At 45.9% G+C, this 21,942-nt stretch overlaps 1 protein-coding gene across 1 annotated transcript in view; it reads left to right on the forward strand.

Moving 5' to 3' along the window:
• Positions 1-21,072: 21,072 nt before the first annotated feature.
• The window catches only part of SH3BGRL3 (SH3 domain binding glutamate rich protein like 3), a 55,159-nt gene continuing 54,289 nt past the window's right edge, over positions 21,073-21,942 (forward strand). The window contains exon 1 of the mRNA XM_073666562.1: positions 21,073-21,223. Within this exon, the coding sequence (XP_073522663.1) occupies positions 21,179-21,223 (45 nt within the window). The 5' untranslated portion in view covers positions 21,073-21,178. The remainder of the gene's footprint in view (positions 21,224-21,942) is intronic.

The raw sequence follows: 21,942 nt of genomic DNA on the forward strand, positions 1-21,942 counted from the left end.
AATACAGATTCTATATCTCACAATTGCACTGTCTCAAGCCCAAAATCAGTGCAAATTTCCATTGCCTCTATAGGAAGCTTATTAGTAAGTAAATGAAAAAAAGCTCTCCATGGATTCAAACTCATGAATGACTGTTTACCAGACAGGTGCATTAACCGAGCAAGCCACTGAAACATCACAGGTTTAATAGGATGTCAAGAAGGGCAGTAAACATTGAATTGCTAATAGGTAAGCTAAAAAAGAAATCCTTTGGTTTCACTGTGTAATTCTTCATGCCAATCTATACAGCGTATGATGACATCTTGTTTTTTATGAACAATTAATACAGATTCTATATCTCACAATTGCACTGTCTCAAGGCCAAAATCCAAGCAAATTTCCATTGCCTCTATAGGAAGCTTATTAGTAAGTAAATGAAAGAAAGCTCTCCTTGGATTTGAACTCATGAATGCCTGTTTATAACACAGGTGCATTAACACAGGAAGCCACTGGAACATCACAGGTGTAAGAGGATCTCAAGAAGGGCAGTGAACATTGAATCGCTAATAGGTAAGTTAAAAAAGAAATCCATTGGTTTCACTATGTTATTCTTAATGCCAATCTGTACAGCGTATGATGACATCTTGTTCTTTATGAACACTTAGTACAGATTCTATATCTCACAAATGCACTATCTCAAGCCCAAAATCAATGCAAATTTCCATTGCCTCTATAGGAAGCTTATTAGTAAGTAAATGAAAAAAAAAGCTATCTGTGAATTCAAACGCATGAATGCCTGTTTACAAGACAGGCATATTTACCCAGTAAGCCAAGCAACCATTGGCAAATTCAGGCCCTGATAAAAATCAAGAGGTCACTGAAATTGTAAGCCATGTAAACCAACAATATAAAAAGAATGCTGAATTTTTACTAAACAGGTTACTGCAGAATAAAAATGTTACAGCCTAGAATGATAAAAGTGAATCAATTTTCAAAGGAACTGTAATACCAGGATCTAACTTGCTGGATTTTGTATGTAGTAAAACACAGAGTCATGCCCTGACCAGCAGGAATTTGCCTTGGGGTTGGGATTAATTTATGCAGGCAATGGCCAAGCTAAATATTCCATCTACAGTTGTGGGCAATCCCGCTACTAGACAGCTTTTAGATGGATTAAAAATCTCCATCAGTGAAGGTAGCGATGTATCTACACCCCAGACGCTATCCACATCAACCCGCACACTTCAATCTTTACACTCTCCATCATTAGGTATCACACAAGAAACTTTCCAACTTTAAAAAGGTCTTTACCAATGCTACAATCCATGTGGCTCACGATGTAAGTGATGTACTGGATAAATGATCTGACTGAATTGTAATACTCTATATTATTCTGCAAGAAATGTAATGATGTGTATTATTATTATTACATGCAATTTGGTCCATGTGAATGAAATACTTTTTACATTATTTTGTAAGAATTGTAATGATATATATTTATTGTCCTTGTGATACTTTTTATATTATTCAGTAAAAATTTTTATATTATTGAAATGTCTTTGAGATGTTATTATATTTAGAACAATAAAATCTTTTAAAATGTTTACAATATTGTGTCTTTGCTTTTTTTATAAACGTATAAAACACACACTTTATACTTGGGGAGGGGAATTGGGAGACATGAATAATAGAATTATTGGCCATATAAATAAGCCCAATCATTGAGAATCACGCTATCAAATAAAAGTAAATAATCTGATAGCAACACCAAACTCATATAAAATACTAAACAAGATACAACAGATGGCCTGATAGGGGAGAGGGAGTGGGCGGGGAGGAGCTACACTCTTTGATACACTTTGATAGGGGCGTGTCACCTGTCAGATTGAGTTTGATGAGACATACCCGGGATACACTACTCTCCTTACCTTGGCATGCCACTGTCCACAAGAAGAAATGTTAAACCTGGTATTAGGCCATGGCCCCACCATCAGTATTTGGTCAGTATTCGGTCAGTATTTTTTCTCCGGAGTGGGAGCCAAAACCAGGTGAGGAACAATCAGAGAAAATGTATAATAGAAACAAGTGCACCAATTCTGCATTTATCACCCACTCCAGTTTTGGCTCCCACTCCTGAGAAAAAATAATGACCAAATACTGACAGTGGGGCCGTTGAATTAAAAGGTAACTTCAAAAGAGAGACGGAAAAATTTGGGAGTACAAATTTATGACAACCTTTGACACACTCAGAGGAGGAATTTATGTCTTTTTATTTATTTATTTCACTGACTTATATAGCACTATTAATTCCACAGCACTTTACAGACATTATTGGCACTTTCCCCATTGTGGCTCACAATCTAAACTCCCTATCAATGTCTTTGGAGTGAGGTAGGAAACCGGATGAAATCCATGCAAGCATGTGGAGAAGATAGAAACTCCTTACAGATGTTTTCCTTGTTGGGATTTGAACCCAGGACCGCAGGACTGCAAGGCTGCTGTGCTAACCACTGAGCTACAATGCTATCATATGTTTCTACATCAACTAAGGAATGTGCTGTGCAGACCATTTGGGGGCATTGCAATCATGGACCAGACCTCAATCACAGGACAATAAAACTTTCACACTCCATATTTATGAACTGTTCTAATATTTACGGCCACAACTGTTTACTCCCCATCCCACATTGATAGTTCTGCTTCACATCACTTGTCTTTATCTATTGCATTATTCCTGTGTTCTCTTGTGCATAAATACCCGACTCTTCAGATTATGTGTTATTCTATGCCTGACGAAGAGACCTGAGTAGACTCGAAAGCTTGCAATTTGTTACAGTCAGAGCTAGGGTTTTGGTTCAAGGGGGCAAAACTTTTGAGTGGGCCCCTAATCAGTTAACCCTGATTACAACTATGATGGCGCACCCCGATAGTGGATGTAGGAGAATTTCAGCCGATGACCGCGCTGTTACTGAAAATAATCTCTATTCAAAGATCAACACTGATATTACTGCCATATGGTGACATCAGTCCTGCAGAACATATGAGATTACAGTGAATTTATATATATTAACTTACAGCTGAAGTTCTTTCTGATGGAATCGTTCACTTTTCTTGTCTTTTCCATCTGACCCAGGCTAAAACGACATCATCTCCAACCAGGACTCATCTGCAGAGATTACAACGAAAACACATTTGACTTGTAACATTTCAGGCATATCCCCATCTAATCCGAACCTGCACAAACACCTCATCCTGCTGATACCCCAATATTGAGCAATACTGAGCCTCTGCTGCCATATATGTCCCTACTACTGCGCCTAATGTATGCCCTCTAGATGGTAAAACAAACCTCCAGAATATAGTAATGCTGTGCGCAAGTGCCCTAGTAAACAGTGCCCACATTTTTCCCCCTATAAAGTAATAGTGCCCTCTGTGTGCACCTTTGACAGTCACAATAACCTGAGTTCCTCTATAACAATAAGTGCCCACTTAACTTTTAATAATGTCCCACGTCTCCCCCATGTACAGCTCCCCTCTACACAGTATGATCCTCTCCTATGCACAGTATGATGCCTCTCCACACAGTATACTGACCCCTCAGTAGCCCCCAAACTGATGGCTCCCACACTGTACAAAAAACCCACATTATCATCCTCACTGTATTCCCCACACTGTATGATAGCCCCCTAAATAGCCTCCATATAGTATAATGCACCAGATAGTCCTCAATATATTCTAATGCACTCCCCATACTAATCCATATAGTATAGTGCACTCTTCATAGGCCTCTATATAACATAATGCACTCTCCATAGTCCTCCATATAGTATAATGCACTCCCCATAGTCCTCCATACAGTATAATGCCCTCCCCATGGTCCTCCACACAGTGTAATGCACCACATAGGCCTCTATATAGGATAATACACCGCCTATAGGCAGACTCTCTATAGTATAATGCATCCCTATAGGCCTCCATACAATATAATACACTCCCCATGGGCAGACTCTATATACAGTTGTGCTCAAAAGTTTACATACCCCGGCAGAATTTTTGCTTTCTTGGCCTTGTTTCAGAGAATATGAATGATAACAAAAAATCTTTTTCTCCACTCATGGTTATTGGTTGGGTGAAGCCATTTATTGTGAAACTACTGTGTTTTCTCTTTTTAAATTTAATGACTACCAAAAACATCCAAATGACCCTGATCAAAAGTTCACATATCCCAGTTCTTAATACCGTGTAATGCCCCCTCTAACATCAATGACAGCTTGAAGTCTTTTTGTGGCAGTTGTGGATGAAGTTCTTTATTTTTTCAGATGGTAAATCTACCCATTCTTCTTGGCAAAAAGTCTCCAGTTCCTGTAAATTCCTGGGCTGTCTAGCATGAACTGTGCGCTTGAGATCTCCCCAGAGTGGCTCACTGATATTGAGGTCAGGAGACTGAGATGGCCACTCCAGAACCTTCACTTTACGCCAGGGATAGTAGGACGAGGCACGTGATCGGCGACAGCTGCAGAGGCTGTATAGGGACGTTAGGGGGAGACAGGGTGACGCTAGTCCAGATTAGGAGGTCACCTCTTCCCCCTTTTCCTAGTGTCTGGGCTCCCTTTCTCTTTCCCCTCTGTGTTGCACTCACACCTGGCGTGACACATAGGCAGACTCTATGTAGTATAATGCTTCCCCATAGGCCTCTGTAGTATAATGCACCCCCATAAAAAATTAATTCAATACTCACATTTCCTCCTCGTTCCCCCACTGCTCCGAGCACCTTCATCTCAGGACATCGGGCGCCAAGTGATGGCATCAATGTGCCCGCTGTCAGCATCTGCACATCAGTGATGTCAGACACAGAGGGATGGGAGAGGGAGTGTCATGCAATGAACTTGCGGTGTGTTATGCACACGCCCGGGCTAAGCGGCGTGTGCGTGTGATTGGTAGTGATTCCACTGGACCGTGCCGGAGAGTGAATGCCTGGAGGGGCGTGACTAAGTATTCACCCGATCCGACCAGGGTCGCACGACGGCATACGACGCCAGTGCACCAAGGAGGAACCGAGCAGAGGGACCAGGTGCTACTCCAGGACAGACCCCGGACACGGCTGTTGACCCACACAGGGGAATACAGGAACAGGCTGGTAGGCTGGCACACAGACTGGAGGGTATAGGCAGGCACGACTGGTATGCAGGCAGGCGGGTATGCAGGCAGGGGGGTAAAGGCAAGCACAGCTAGAGTGCAGACAGGGAGGCACTAGCAGGTAGGAACACAGGCGGGATAGGACCCAGTACACACTGGGACTCAGGAACATTACAGGCAGAGGGGTACAGGCAGGGCAGGACAGGACTGCCGGAGCAGCGGGCAGAAGCAGGGCAGGACAGGACTGCCGGAGCAGCGGGCAGAAGCAGGGCAGGACAGGACTGCCGGAGCAGCGGGCAGAAGCAGGGCAGGAGCAGGACTGCCGGAGCAGTGAGCAAGGAGTCAGAGCAGGCTAGAACCGCCGGAGCGGTAAGCAAAGGAGTCAGAGCAGACTAGACTGAGTAGGGGGGACAGGGCTCTGTTCACACAGAACAGACAGGAAGGGAAAGGCAGAGCCAGACACCCACAGGGTACTTGCAGTGAAGTAGCGAGTGGACCACAAACTCACAAACGGGAGTACAGAGACAACAAGCAGGAGTTAGGTACGAGTTCAGACTCTGCAGAAAAAGGAAGGGAACGGACATAGAGGCAAAACAGGTAAAGGATAGGAGAGAGTTCAGACTGGAACTGAGTGTACGGAGGAGACCGACACTGCAGCGGGATACAGGAGCGGGTCTGGGAATACTGCCCCCAGAGAGGCGGGACGAACAGGCAAGGAGCGTGTTCAGACAGGACAGACAAGATACACAGAAAGGACTCAGTTCAGACACGGGAACTAATACCGCAAAGCAGGAGACATACAGGACTCAGTTCAGACACGGGAGCTGATACCGCAAAGCAGGAGACATACAGGACACAGTACAGACAGGCCTGGAAATACAGCCTCCAGGAAAGGCAGACTAGGAAACAAAGACGGGACCTGGCACCTTCAGAGTGCAAGCACACACTGAAGGAAACACTATGCTCAGGCAGGGATAGAAGGGAGCTGCTGAGCTATATACCAAGTGACAGACAGCAATAGGCTGAGGACGCACAAGGGGTGTGACCCACAGCAGGTACAAAAGGCAGGAAGTGATCGGGCGCCGCCCTTAAGCAGCAGAAACAGACACAAACAGACAGCATGGAGGGAAGCCAGAGAGACATTCTGGACAGGAGATCAAGTGCGCCCTCTTGCACAGTGGGAGATGGACCACCATGCAAGGACGCCGCCAGGTATGTTACAGTACCTCCCCCCTTACGCCCCCTCTTCTTCAGGCCTGCCAGAATCTTCCGCAGGGAATTCAAGGACCAGTCGTTCACTGGGTTGGAGGGGGACAGAGACTTAAGGGTAATCTCTGCTTCGAGGTACATCTTGTCAAGCTCACAGGAAGAAATAGACGGGATATCAGGTACATAATGAGGAAAAGTCACTGTCTCTTTGTTATCTGGTGGTATCCCGGAGGATTCAGGAAACAACTGGAGGTCCTCCGCCGGGTCAGAAGAGTGCAGAGGCTCAGAGAAAACAACTGCTTCAGAGTACACTAGGTCGGACTCACTGGAGGAAGCAGGCGAGGTATCGGGTACCGAGTATAGGAAAGTCTCTGTCCATTCACCACCAGGTGGCACCCCGAAGGGTTCTGGAGACAGCTGGCGGTCCTCCGCCTGGTCAGAGGGGTGTAGAGACTCACGGGTAACCTCTGCTTCAGAGTACACTAGGTCGGACTCACTGGACGAAGCAAGCGAGGTATCAGGTACAGAGTATAGGAGAGTCTCTGTCCTTTCGCTACCAGGTAGCACCCCGAAGGGTTCAGGAGACAACTGGAGATCCTCCGCCTGGTCGGAGGGGTGTAGAGACTCGGAGGTAACTACCACTTTGGGGTACCCATTGTCAGGCTCACAGGACGAAGCGGACAAAGTATTGAGTACCGGGTGTAGAGAAGTCTCTCTCCATTTGTCATCGAGTGGTATCCCGGAGGATTCAGGAGGCAACAGGGGATCCTCCGCCAGGTAGTAGAGGTGCACAGACTCAGAGGTAACCACAGCTTTGGAGCATCCTTGGACATGCACACCGGTTAAAGAGAGAGAAGCATCTGATGCCGGGTGCAGGAAGTTCTCCTGTGTGGAGTCTGGATGGGCAGAAGTCTCTTCGGGCAGGAGAACTGGTGCACTACCCACGCACATTACCCATTGGGGTTTCTCCGGGATACAGGGAGATGAAGCTTCAGTAGGGACTTCAAGGTTGGGGTCAGGAGGTCTCAGGGAGGACAGACCCTGGCGTGACGGCTTGCCTCTAAGTCTAGCACGTCTGGACTGCCTCTTGAGGTTGAGAGAAGTATTCCGGAAAGCGTAGTCACCCTGTGAGGATTCTGGGTGGGCAGTAGTCTCATTGGGCTGGAGGACTATTGCGCTACCCACACACATTACCCATCGGGGCTGCTCCGGGATATTGGGAGATGAAGCTTCAGCAGGAGCCTCCGGGTTAGGATCATCGAAGACCATTAGAAAGGCCACCAGGAAGGCCATTAGGTCCAGGAGGATCGGATCCTGTGTTTCATATAGGGGGTTGATCCATTCCAAGGCATCACCCGCCAGGTAAGACATAATAAAGGCCACTTTAGCCCAATCGGAAGGAAAATAGAGAGGGTAGGCCTTAAAGTGTAGCATGCATTGCTCCACAAATGCACGACACTGTCTTGGATCCCCATAGTAACGTGGCGGATCCGCAGGAACGAGAGCTGATAGATCCATCTGGACGGTGCTTAATTCGCCTGGAACTCATCTAAGGGAAAAAAAATTTATTTATTTATTTTAATGCATGTATTCGCTGGAAAACTTCTCAGAGGGCGAAGGCCGTGGGGCTCAACGGGAACCATGGCCTGAGCATGCTGTTATGCACACGCCCGGGCTAAGCGGCGTGTGCGTGTGATTGGTAGTGATTCCACTGGACCGTGCCGGAGAGTGAATGCCTGGAGGGGCGTGACTAAGTATTCACCCGATCCGACCAGGGTCGCACGACGGCATACGACGCCAATGCACCAAGGAGGAACCGAGCAGAGGGACCAGGTGCTACTCCAGGACAGACCCCGGACACGGCTGTTGACCCACACAGGGGAATACAGGAACAGGCTGGTAGGCTGGCACACAGACTGGAGGGTATAGGCAGGCACGACTGGTATGCAGGCAGGCGGGTATGCAGGCAGGGGGGTAAAGGCAAGCACAGCTAGAGTGCAGACAGGGAGGCACTAGCAGGTAGGAACACAGGCGGGATAGGACCCAGTACACACTGGGACTCAGGAACATTACAGGCAGAGGGGTACAGGCAGGGCAGGACTGCCGGAGCAGCGGGCAGAAGCAGGGCAGGACAGGACTGCCGGAGCAGCGGGCAGAAGCAGGGCAGGACAGGACTGCCGGAGCAGCGGGCAGAAGCAGGGCAGGAGCAGGACTGCCGGAGCAGTGAGCAAGGAGTCAGAGCAGGCTAGAACCGCCGGAGCGGTAAGCAAAGGAGTCAGAGCAGACTAGACTGAGTAGGGGGGACAGGGCTCTGTTCACACAGAACAGACAGGAAGGGAAAGGCAGAGCCAGACACCCACAGGGTACTTGCAGTGAAGTAGCGAGTGGACCACAAACTCACAAACGGGAGTACAGAGACAACAAGCAGGAGTTAGGTACGAGTTCAGACTCTGCAGAAAAAGGAAGGGAACGGACATAGAGGCAAAACAGGTAAAGGATAGGAGAGAGTTCAGACTGGAACTGAGTGTACGGAGGAGACCGACACTGCAGCGGGATACAGGAGCGGGTCTGGGAATACTGCCCCCAGAGAGGCGGGACGAACAGGCAAGGAGCGTGTTCAGACAGGACAGACAAGATACACAGAAAGGACTCAGTTCAGACACGGGAACTAATACCGCAAAGCAGGAGACATACAGGACTCAGTTCAGACACGGGAGCTGATACCGCAAAGCAGTAGACATACAGGACACAGTACAGACAGGCCTGGAAATACAGCCTCCAGGAAAGGCAGACTAGGAAACAAAGACGGGACCTGGCACCTTCAGAGTGCAAGCACACACTGAAGGAAACACTATGCTCAGGCAGGGATAGAAGGGAGCTGCTGAGCTATATACCAAGTGACAGACAGCAATAGGCTGAGGACGCACAAGGGGTGTGACCCACAGCAGGTACAAAAGGCAGGAAGTGATCGGGCGCCGCCCTTAAGCAGCAGAAACAGACACAAACAGACAGCATGGAGGGAAGCCAGAGAGACATTCTGGACAGGAGATCAAGTGCGCCCTCTTGCACAGTGGGAGATGGACCACCATGCAAGGACGCCGCCAGGTATGTTACACGGTGACGGGCAGGAAGCACGATGCTGGCACCCGGGGCCCCCTGCCGGCAACGAGGGACCCCCGCTCTCCTGCTCAAGGGCCCTATAGAGGCCACTTGGCAGTGTAGGGACATCAAGACTCCCTGCTCTGCCCTAGAGTGTAACTGTATGGGCTTGCCGTGCACACCCATATAATTACACTAGCATAGCTCCAGGTGGGCCCCTCATTTTGCCATAGAAAACAATGCCCACATTTTGCCCCCTAGAAATTAACAGTGCCCTCTGTGTGCCACTTTGACAGTCACAATAACTTGAGTTCCCCTACAACAATAGGTGCTCATTTAACATTTAAAGGGGTTGTACACTACAGTCATGGCCAAAAGTATTGAGAATGAGACAAATAGTAATTTTTCCAAAGTTTACTGCTTCATTTTTTGTAATGGCAATTTGCATATACTCCTGAATGTCAAAGAGTGCTCAGCTTAACAGCAATTACTGTACTTGCAAAGTCAATATTTGCCCAGAAAATGAACTTTAACCCCCAAAACACATTTCAACATCATTGCAGTCCTGCCTTAAAAGGAGCAGCTAACATCGTTTTAGTGATTGATCCATTAACACAGGTGTGGGTGTTGATGAGGACAGGGCTGGCGATCAATCAGTCATGATTAAGTAAGAATGACATCACTGGACACTTTAAAAGGAGGCTGGTTCTTGGTATCATTGTTTCTCTTCAGTTAACCATGGTTATCTCTAAGGAAACACGTGCAGCCATCATTGCACTGCACAAAAATGGCCTAACAGGGAAGAGTATCGCAGCTACAAAGATTGCACCTCAGTCAACAATCTATCGCATCATCAAGAACTTCAAGGAGAGAGCTTCCATTGTTGTCAAAAAGGCTCCAGGGCGCCCAAGAAAGACCAGCAAGCGCCAGAACCGTATCTTAAAACTGTTTCAGCTGCGGGATCGGACTACCAGCAGTGCCGAGCTAGCTCAGGAATGTCAGCAGGCTGGTGTGAGTGCTTCTGCACGCACTGTGAGGCGGAGACTCTTTGAGCAAGGGCTGGTTTCAAGGAGGGCAGCAAAGAAGCCACTTCTCTCCAGAAAAAACATCAGGGACCGACTGATATTCTGCAAAAGGTACAAGGAGTGGACTGCTGAGGACTGGGGCAAAGTCATTTTCTCTGATGAATCCCCTTTTCGATTGTTTGGGACATCTGGAAAACAGCTTATTCGAAGAAGAAGAGGTGAGCGCTACCACCAGTCTTGTCTCATGCCAACTGTAAAGCATCCTGAAACCATTCATGTGTGGGGTTGCTTCTCAGCCAAGGGAATCGGCTCACTCACAGTCTTGCCTAAAAACACAGCCATGAATAAAGAATGGTACTAGAATGTCCTCCAAGAGCAACTTCTCCCAACCGTCCAAGAGCAGTTTGGCGCCCAACAATGCCTTTTCCAGCATGATGGAGCACCTTGCCATAAAGCAAAGGTGATAACTAAATGGCTCATGGAACAAAACATAGAGATTTTGGGTCCTTGGCCTGGAAACTCCCCAGATCTTAATCCCATTGAGAACTTGTGGTCAATCATCAAGAGACGAGTGGACAAACAAAAACCAACAAATTCTGGCAAAATGCAAGCATTGATTATGCAAGAATGGACTGCTATCAGTCAGGATTTGGTCCAAAAGTTGATTGAGAGCATGCCAGGGAGAATTACAGAGGTCTTGAAGAAGAAGGGGCAACACTGCAAATATTGACTTGCTGCATTAACTCATTCTAACTGTCAATATAACCTATTGGTACTCAAAATATGATTTCAATTATATTTCTGTATGTGATATAAACATCAGACAAACACTAATAAAAACCAGAGGCCAGCAGATCATGTGAAAATATAATTTTGGTGTCATTCTCAATACTTTTGGCCATGACTGTACTTTATATTACCGCTCCAATGTATCCCCCCGGGGTCCCTAAGACTTTTTGTAAATACCTTATGTTGCTGATAATGCGGCCAGTGATAGCACCGCTCACAGGCATCACGTGAACCCCGACTGCAGCCGGCTCTGACATCAGCTGATGTCACGACAAGTGCTGGCAGCAGCCGGGGGTCTTTGTCTTCTGCGTTTCAGGTGGATGCCAGGCTGTGGGCCGGGTTACCCCCCCGCGTCACACCTGGCATCCACCGCGCGCTCTGCCTCTCCCCATTCATTGGGAAAGAGTGTGGTGGATGCTGGGTGTGACGCGGGGGGTAACCCCGCCCACAACCCAGCAGCCATCATGGGGACCCCAGCACTGAGTCACGCCTCACTTGACGTGACATCAGTGCGGGGTCACGTGATGCCTGTGAGCGGCCACCGATAGCGCCGCTCACAGGCATTATCAGCAATGTAAGGTATTTACAAAAAGTCTTAGGGGCCCCCGGGTGATACATTGGTGGGGTAATATAAAGTAGTGTACAACTTCTTTAACCCCTTAACAAAATTAGACGTACTAATACGCGTCTGTGCCCTGGGACTTAAGAGCCAGACCTGTATTAATACGTCATCGTGATCGCGCGCGCACACAGGCTGTGCGGGCGCGATCGCCGCCGGGTGTCAGCTGATTGATACAGCTGACACCCGGTACTATGTGCAGGGAGCGGTCCCGCACCGCTCCCGGCACATTAACCCCCACAATGCTGCGATCGAAGTCGATCGCAGCATTGCGGAGGCTAAGGGGAGGTGACCGTATACTCACCTCCTCTTCCGGCCTCTAGCGCTGTCTGCCGCGGCTTCCAGGATGTTGCCATGACGACCCGATGTCGTCATGACAACATCCGGGTCACCAGACAACAGGAAGATTTTTTGGACATGCGCAGTGCATTTCCAAACTATCTTCTCCCTGTCCAGCTCTGATAGCCTGCATGGCACAGGGATGGTGCTCCATTCCTGTGCCATGCAGGTGATCAGAGTAAAAAAAGTGAAAGTCCCATAGTGGGACAAAGTAAAAAAGTAAAAAAACTGTCAGAAAGTGAAAAAAAAATAAAAAAAATTGTAAAAATATTTAAAAAAAAAATGAAAAAAATAATCCACCCCCCAAAAAATATAATGTACCCATCAATATATATTATTATGAAAAAAAACAAAAAAAACAATAAAAGTACACATATTTGGTATTGCCGCATCCGGAACGACCTGACCTATAAAACTGTCCCACTAGTTAACCTCTTCAGTGAACACGGTAAAAAATAAAAAACTAAGCAAAAAACAATGCTTTATCACCATAACGCCAAACAAAAAATGGAATAACACGCGATCAAAAAGACGAATATAAATAACGCTAACAATTTGAGCCGATTTTCCAATTCAATTTGTTAGCGGACACCATGTCGCGCTTGGAGAGCCCCTGTGAGCCTAAACATTGGAACTCCCGCACAAGTGACCCCATTTTGGAAACTAGACCCCCCAAGGCACCTATCTAGATGCATAGTGAGCATTTGGAACCCCCAGATGCTTCACAAATTAATCTGTAAAATTAAAAAAGTGTTTTTTTTTCCACTTTTTCATTTTTACGAATCAATTTGTGAAGCACCTGGGGGTTTCAAGTGCTCACTATGCATCTAGATAGGTGCCTTGGGGGGTCTAGTTTCCAAAATTGGGTCACGTGTGGAGGAGCTCCAATGTTTAGGCGCACAGGGGCTCTCCAAACGCGACATGGTGTCCGCTAACAATTTGAGCCGATTTTCCAATTCAATTTGTTAGCGGGCACCATTTTGCATTTGGAGAGCCCCTGTGAGCCTAAACTTTGGAGCTCCCCCACAAGTGACCCCATTTTGGAGACTAGACCCCCCAAGGCACTTATCTAGACACATAGTGAGCACTTGGAACCCCCAGGTGCTTCACAAATTAATCCGTAAAAATAAAAAAGTGGTTTTTTTTCCACTTTTTCATTTTTACTAATCAATTTGTGAAGCACCTGGGGGTTCCAAGTGTTCACTATGCATCTAGATAGGTGCCTTGGGGGGTCTAGTTTCCAAAATGGGGTCACTTGTGAGTGAGCTCCAATGTTTAGGCACACAGGTGCTCTCCAAATGCAACATGGCGTCCGCTAATTATTCAAGTAAATTTTACAATCAAAAAGTCAAATGGCGCTCCTTCCCTTATGTGTCCAGCCGTGCACCCAAACAGTGGTTTTCCCCACATATGGGGTATCTGTGTGCCCAGGAGAAATTGCACAACAAATTTTGGGGCCCATTTTTTCTTGTTACCCCTGCGAAAATAAAAAAAAAATGGGTCTAAAGTAACATTTTTGTGAAAAAAGTTAAATGTTCATTTTTTTCTTCCACATTCCAAAAATTCCTGTGAAGCACATGAAGGGTTAATAAAGTTCTTGAATGTGGTTTTGAGCACCTTGAGGGGTGCAGTTTTTAGAATGGTGTCACTTTTGGGTATTTTCTGTCATAAAGACCTCTCAAAGTGACTTCAAATGTGATGTGGTCCCTAAAAAAATGGTTTTGTAAATTTTGTTGGAAAAATGAGAAATCGCTGGTCAACTTTTAACCCTTATAGCTCCCTAACAAAAAAAAATGTTGGTTCCAAAATCCTAAATCTTATTTATTAACATTTTTGTGTGACATATCTCTCTGATTTAAGGGCATAAAAATTCAAATTTTGAAAATTGCAAAATTTTCAAAATTTTCGCCAAATTTCCATTTTTTTCACAAATAAACGCAAGTGATATCGAAGAAATTTTACCACAATCATGAAATACAATATGTCACGAAAAAACAATCTCAGAATCAGGGGGATCTGTTGAAGCGTTCCAGAGTAATTACCTCATAAAGTGACAGTGGTCAGAATTGTAAAAATTGGCCTGGTCATTAACGTGCAAACCACCCTCGGGGGTTAAGGGGTTAATAATGTCCCGAGTCTCCCCCCATGTACAGCTACCCTATACACAGTATGATGCTCGCGTCTGCACAATATAATGCCCCTCACTGTATACTCCCTATGCAATATACTGACCCCTAAATAGCCCCCAAACTGATGACTCCCACACTGTACAAAAACCCCATATTATCTCCCACACTGTATCAAGGCTCTCAATATAATCCCCACACTGTAAGATGGCCCCCTAAATTGCCTTCATATAGAGTAATGCACTCCCCATAGTCCTCCATATAGTATAATGCACTCCCCATAGTCCTCCATATAGTATAATGCACTCCCCATAGGAGCATACAGACATTACAGCACGGGATCACAGCAGATTCTTTCCGTGAGGCAAAACATTTCCCTGATGATTTTTAACCCCTTTACCCCTGAAGGTGGTTTGCATGTTAATGACCAGGCCAATTTTTACAATTCTGACCACTGTCACTTTATGAGGTAATACCTCTGGAATGCTTCAACGGATCCCACTGATTCTGAGATTGTTTTATCATGACATATTGTGATGATAGTGGTAAAATTTATTTGATAGCACTTGCGTGTATTTGTGAAAAATCAGAAATTTTGAGAAAATTTTTTACATTTTGCAATTTTCAAAATTTGAATTTTCATGCCCTTAAATCAGAAAGATGTGTCACACAAAATAGTTAATAAATAACATTTCCCACATGTCTACTTTACATCAGCACAATTCTGGAACCAAAGTTTGTTTTTGTTAGGAAGTTATAAGGGTTAAAAGTTGACCAGCGATTTCTCACTTTTCCAACAAAATTTACAAAACCATTTTTTAGGGACCACATCACATTTGAATTTGAGGAATTTGCCTTTATGACAGAATATTCCCAAAAGTGACACCATTCTAAAAACTGCACCCCTGAAGGTGCTCAAATCAACATTTAAGAAGTTTATTAACCATTCAGGTGACTCACAGGAATTTTTGGAATGTGGAAGAAAACAATGAACATTTAACTTTTTTCACAAAAATGTTACTTTAGACCCAAATTTGTTTATTTTCGCAAGGGTAACAGGAAAAAATGGGCCCCAAAATTTGTTGTGCAATTTCTCCTGAGCACGTCGATATCCATATGTGGGATAAAATGTGGGCACATGGCAGGGCTCAGTAGGGAAGGAGCGCCATTTGACTTTTTGAATGTAAAATTTGCTTGAATAATTAGCGGACGCCATGTCGCGATTGGGGATCCCCTGATGTGCCTAAACAGTGGAAACCCCCCACAAGTGCCACCATTTTGAAAACTAGACCCCTCAGGGAACTTATCTAGATGTATGTTGAGCACCCTGAACCCCATGGTGCTTCACAGAAGTTTATAACGTAGAGCCTTGAAAATAAAAAAATCTAACTTTTTCCACAAAGATTATCTTTTAGCCCCAAATTTTTTATTTTCACAAAGGGTAAGAGGAGAAAATGGACCCCAAAAACTGTTGTGCAATTTCTCCTGAGTACGCATCATGGGCAGATGATGCATGTAGAAGGGCATTACAGAGGTGGGTTTACGATACACGTCAGTTGTGATCAAGCGATCCGGACCCACCTCTATTAAAATGTCCAAAAACTCCACTTTCCTAGTATCAGATTTATATGTTAACCTAATATTAAATGGGCCCAGTCTGCCCATGAATATACCGAGTTCCTCCGCCGTGCCCTGCCACAAAAAAAGTAAATCATCAATATAACGGAACCAGCACTGCACATGTTCGCAGCCCGCCACACCCCCGTCGCCAAAAAGAGGTTGGCGTACGAGGGTGCACAGGCCGCGCCCATGGCAGTGCCGCATCTCAGTAGATAAAAATCATCTTTAAATACAAATAAATTGAGTCAGAGCAAAACGGAGAAGCTCGAGTATAAGGTCATTCATCGCACCATCCCGACCAGTAGACGTCAGAAAAAATCTCACGGCCTCCAGGCCATCATAGCGGATGCACGTGTACAGGGACTCTATGTCAGCAGTGACAATTAATCATCATCATGTTCCACAAAGATGCCGTCGACCCTCATCAGGACGTCCGTCGTGTCACGCACATAGGAGGGAAGAGTCTCTATGAGTGGTTTTAAATAAAAGTCAATAAATTGACATATTGGTTCACATAACCCCCCAATGCCGGACACGATCGGGCATTTCATTACAATAGGCAATTTGTCCTGCAAATGAACTACTATATTGAATATATAACTTTTGGACTTATGGCTGTATACTATTGATTGTACATTTGTGTGTGCTATGCATTGTCCCCTTTTTGTGCCCACCTGTCTTGTTTCAGAAATAAGCTGTGAAATTGTATAACATCACTTGACCAAATATCTTTAATTGCACGCCTTCTCTCCTTCTTCTCTTTTTCTTTTTTGCTATCTATGGTCGGAGTTTCATGTGTCTGTTGACCATAGTCTCTGACACATTTTATGGATTGTATGTAGTTTCATACTTAATTGAGTTTGCATCGGGTACTCGGGTATGCACCAAGTATTGCGGGTGCTCGAGTGACATGCTCAAGTCCCAGCCGCGCATGTTTCACGATTGTTAGACACCCAAAAAAAACATATGGGGATTGCCCGTGCTTTGTTTTTTTTTCAGAATAATATTTATTTATGAGTACAGTATATTTTTATTTTTTTGGATTGTTTTATCATTTTTTAAAAATATTTTTACAATTTTTTCTTTCTGACACTTTTTTGACACTTTTACACTTTGCCCCACTATGAGACTTTCATTTTTTGCAGGCTGATCGCTTGCATAGCATAGAGATGCAGGAGCATCCCCTCTATCTATCTAACTTGCAGGGGCTTGGTGACCTGGATGTCGTCATGGCGACATCGGGTCACCATGGCAACGATCAGGTCACAGATCCAAGGTAAGAGGGGTGCTCTTACCTCTGCTTTCCCCGGAAATGCTGCGACTGACTTCGATTGCAGCATTTCGGGGGTTAATGTGTAGGGAGCGGTGCGGCACCGCTCCTGGCACAGCGTAGTACCAGATGTCAGCTGTCAAAATCAGCTGACAACCAGCGGTGATCGCGCCAGTACAGCCTCTGTGCGGGTGCAATCGCCAAGGCATAATAATACGTACCTGCTCAATAAGTCCCAGGGCGCAGGTACGTATTATTACGCCCCACGTCAGAAGGGGGATAAACAATATTTTACTTCAAAGAAAGAATTAGCTGTGATCCCCTGTTGTAATGTCTGTATACTCTTCTGCTTCTCCCCCACTGCCCAGGAGATGTGGTATGATCAGACCATGTTCCTGTACGGTCAGATACAGCCATTACACAGTACACAGCAGGGGCTCATGTATAAGATTACCTCAGCACTGGAACATTTTATTTAAACACATCCAATTGTGTAACTTATTATTATTCCAAGATCTATTGATTAAAATTAACTTTTGTTCATAGGAAAATCCCTTTAATGCATACGCTTCATAGTGCAATATCTGGGCCAGAGTGTCAGGAACGACAACGGCAGGATCATACAATATCCCACCGCTGCCATTAATTTGTCAAGGATTCATGCACCCGCACAATCCCGATTACTCACTACGTAGCTATCAGCAAGCGAGCAGTGAGCATATGGCTTTCACACCTCCGAATTCCAACGCATGGAATATGTGTATATGCCCCCATACAATCACTGCCAGCTTCACGATACCCCAATTAAGATTATTCGCTGCCACCACCAATCAGTTTTAAAATATAATACAGGCCTGATCGGGGTGCCTGCTTTCTGGTAGCGAATGGCTTCGGGGGAGGGACGATTACAGAGCACAAGAAAAAGAACTATTACATTTTATATTTAATCCAAAAGGGAGGCAGTGTTAATGAAAGCTATACAAAAATTTTACAAAGGGTGACAATACAGAAAATACAGTTACACAAAATAAAAAAGGTTTAAAAAAGAAACTTACTAGACAAATCGCAGAGACGATTCAATTTAGTTGGAGGGAGGTGCTCCAATGGACCGTTATCGAACGGGACCCGTGCTTAGAAATATGTATCTCCTGGCATGAGTATACATCAATCTTCAGCTGGATCTTTCATGCCGAAGGGGGACCCTGCCCACACACTCCCCCGGTGATGACCTCACGTGAGTTGGTCTCCGCCCTTCATGGTTTTATTAAAATCTCTAATTTCTGAGATAACGTCTCGTTTGTTGATCGCTGAAGTTTGCAAGTGACACCATATATTTTATTGCGAATTTACCTTTCTGTAGAGACCAGACATGATATGGCTGCTGTCCGTTATTTTTGTACTTTTACGCCACAGGTCACCGACAGGGCTCACAGATACGGAAAAATATGCACATTGTTCCTTAGCTAACCCTGCCTCTAAAAATATGTGTCCCATCTCCCTGAGCAGACGGGGGGGCCCACTCACAGCCGGGCACCCCGCCACGCTATGGGACGCGTGAGCGGAGGAGAGCAGTGTCAGCGCCCCATTCCCCCCCGCTTGTTCAGGGCCCCGGCAGCCGGCACAGTACTTACCTCTTCCTGTGCCTCCACAGCAGCTCCGGTCTCTTCCGCGGCTGCTGCACTGTGACGTCTCAGGTCAGAGGGTGCGGTGACGTGTTTACACCACGCTCTCTCCTGAGCAGTCACAGCGCAGCGCGGGAAGACACCGGCAACATTGATGAGTCCGGAGCAGTGGCAGCAGGTGAGGAGAAGTGAGGTGAGTATTTTATTTTTTACGTATGGAGGCATGGGAAGGGGGGGTGACATCTTGCATGGAGCATTATAAAGGGGGGGATGTGACATCCTGCATGGGGCATTAAAAGGAGGGGTGTGACATCCTGCATGGGGCATTAAAAGGGGGGGTGACATCCAACATGGGGCATTAAAAGGGGGGGTGACATCCTGCATGGGGCATTATAAGGGGGTGTAGGTGAAATCCTGCATGGGGCATTATAAGGGGTGGGGGTGACATACCGCATGGGGCATTATAAGGGGAGGTGACATCCTGCATGGGACATTATAAGGGGGAAGGCATCCTCCATGGGGCATTATAAGGGGGTGACATAATGCATGGGGCATTATAAGAGGGGGTGACATCCTGCATGGGGCATTATAAGGGGGGGTGACATCCTGAATGGGGCATTATATGGGGGGAACAGCATGCATGGGGTATTATAAGGGGGGGACAGCCTGCGTGGGGCATTGTGGGGGGAACAGCCTGCATGAGGCATTATCTGGGGGGGGGGGACAGCCTGCATGGAGCATTATGTGGGGGCACAGCTTGCATGGAGTGTTATATGGGGGCCAGTATTCTGTATGGAGCATTATATGGGGGCCAGTATCCTGTATGGAGCGTTATATGGGAGTCAGTATCCAGTATGGAGCATTTTATGGGGGCCAGTATTCCGTATGGAGCATTTTATGGGGGCCAGTATTCTGTATGGAGCGATTCGCCGGTTTCTGAGCTATTGTAGAATCTACGATAGATATCGGTCATGTAATGTAAGAAGTGAAATTTTTTATATATTTCTCTGCGGTATCTGTGCATCATGAATCATGTTATGTGTTAAAGGGGCCCACTGAGACTCTTTCGCTCGGGGCCCACAAAAACCTGGAGCCGGCCCTGCTGCAGATGAATGGAGTAAATGTTTTTGGTTGTACAACTTTAAGTCATGTAAACTGCAATTTCTGAGGCTGGAAAACTCTCACCCCAACAGATAACCTAACCTGTTCAATGACATTAGATAAGGAGCCTGCTATAAACACATAAAACTGGTGTCAGCATGGAGAATACTGGATTCTCTGATTGTATTGTTCCTACTGGCCAGATGTTTTTAGGCGTTTAAGACTCCTCATACTGGCGAGCCAGACCTGGTATGTCACTCTCCACAAGGAGAAAACTTACCCCTTAGACCCTAGCCATATTGATGAAATGTGACTTTTACAAAATGTTTGTTTTTCCAATGTCTGTACAGAGGAAGGTATAAAGTGGAGTTTTCAATCTGGCGCATTTTTAGACAAATGTACAACCTTTAATGGATTTGCTATTTTTTGGGGGGGGCTAAAAAGTAGCAAAAAAACGGTTGAAGAAAAAAGTAGATTATTTCATGCTGCGACAAATTTTGTGTGCCAATCTGGAGAAATGGTACAAAAAGAGTCAGCAATGCCCACGAGACAAAAAATGTCTTTGTTGTGCCAACACATGTTACTTTAGACCGATAGAAAAATAGCAGGCTCATTATTTCGTGACTTAGACGCCAATTCAGCCCTTGAATTTTTCTTGGTCACTTTTCTTTTTTGTGTTGTGGTGTTTGTTGATGCTTTTTCACTTATTTGAAATCATGAATGTGGTAATGTCTTTATTTTATGTCTTTAAGCTCTTTAAAACTTCTTAGCATAAAAAGTCGCAAAATGTAAAAATAGAGCAAAAACTCCTGGCTGTACATAAACCACGGCAGAAGACTGAAGCCCATCTGTAAGCAATGACGTTCGGAAAAGTCAGAAATGGTAGATGATGTGAAAAGAGCTGAAGCCTCCTAAACCCCGCCCACAATGGCGACCTAGAGGAAGAAGGAGCGAGTGCCAAAATAAATGATGTTGTCTATCCCCTGCTGTTGTAACTATGGGTTAAAAATGGACATTGTTGGACAGCTAGAAACCTCCGGAGTGCCTACACCGCGGCTCCCCTTCTAAATCGCTGTTCTCCGGGGATCGCGGCACTACTCCGCCAAACATCGCATTGCACTCTGGGAACTGTAGTTCATAGCTGGTCGTCACATGTCATCGCTGCTCCGTGATTGGTTTATGTGTGGACACGTGGTGGGAGAGGTCGGAAGTCCACGCTGCAGAACGGGATCTGAACGATCAGGATGTCGCTAAAGCTGTACATGACAACGGTGACCAGCTCCCGAGAGGTGAGGAGGATGGCGATGGTGGCGTGCATTGTGTGGGGCGACCATGTCAGCGGGTCCAGACCTGTCTCCTCATAAGGCTATGTGCCCACGATGCACAAATGCTCCGGATTTTTTCCTGAGCGTTTCTGCATCTCCCTGGCAGAAAAAACGCATGCAGATTGTGCATGCGTTTTTCCTGCCAGGGACAAGTGGATTTGAAGCGTTAGGCTATGTGCCCACGTTGCATTTATGAAGCAGAAAATTTCTGCTGCATGAGGCTGGGTGCCCACGTAGCGTTTTTCAAGCGTTTTTGATGCGGAATTTCCGCAGCGGAAACGCTTGTAAAACGCTTGGTAATCCGCACCCCATGATCCCCAATGGGATTCCGCAAGTTCTATGCACATGCTGCGTTCAAAAATCCGCAGCATGTCATTTAATTTTGCGTTTCCGCAAGCAGAATTGCCTTTGTCCACATGCGTTTCTGCATGCAGATTGACAAGCGCTTTCCAGGCGATAGCATCACTTGGAAAGTGCTTGACAACTAGGTCACACTATATAAATCCATGCAACCGGCATGGATATATACAGTGTGACCGTAAAACAATGCTTCAAATAAAGCTATACTCACCCCCGAGGCCCCGGCGTGGCTGCAGCGCTCGTTCCTGTCTGGTTCTCGGCTGCCGGCATATCGCGAGACAGAGCGGTGAAGGGCCTGCGGTCACATGACTGTGACGTCACCG

The sequence above is a fragment of the Phyllobates terribilis genome, unplaced genomic scaffold (assembly GCF_046119375.1).
Source record: "Phyllobates terribilis strain yellow unplaced genomic scaffold, ASM4611937v1 Scaffold_332__1_contigs__length_2088354, whole genome shotgun sequence".
In the NCBI taxonomy this organism is placed as follows: domain Eukaryota; kingdom Metazoa; phylum Chordata; class Amphibia; order Anura; family Dendrobatidae; genus Phyllobates; species Phyllobates terribilis.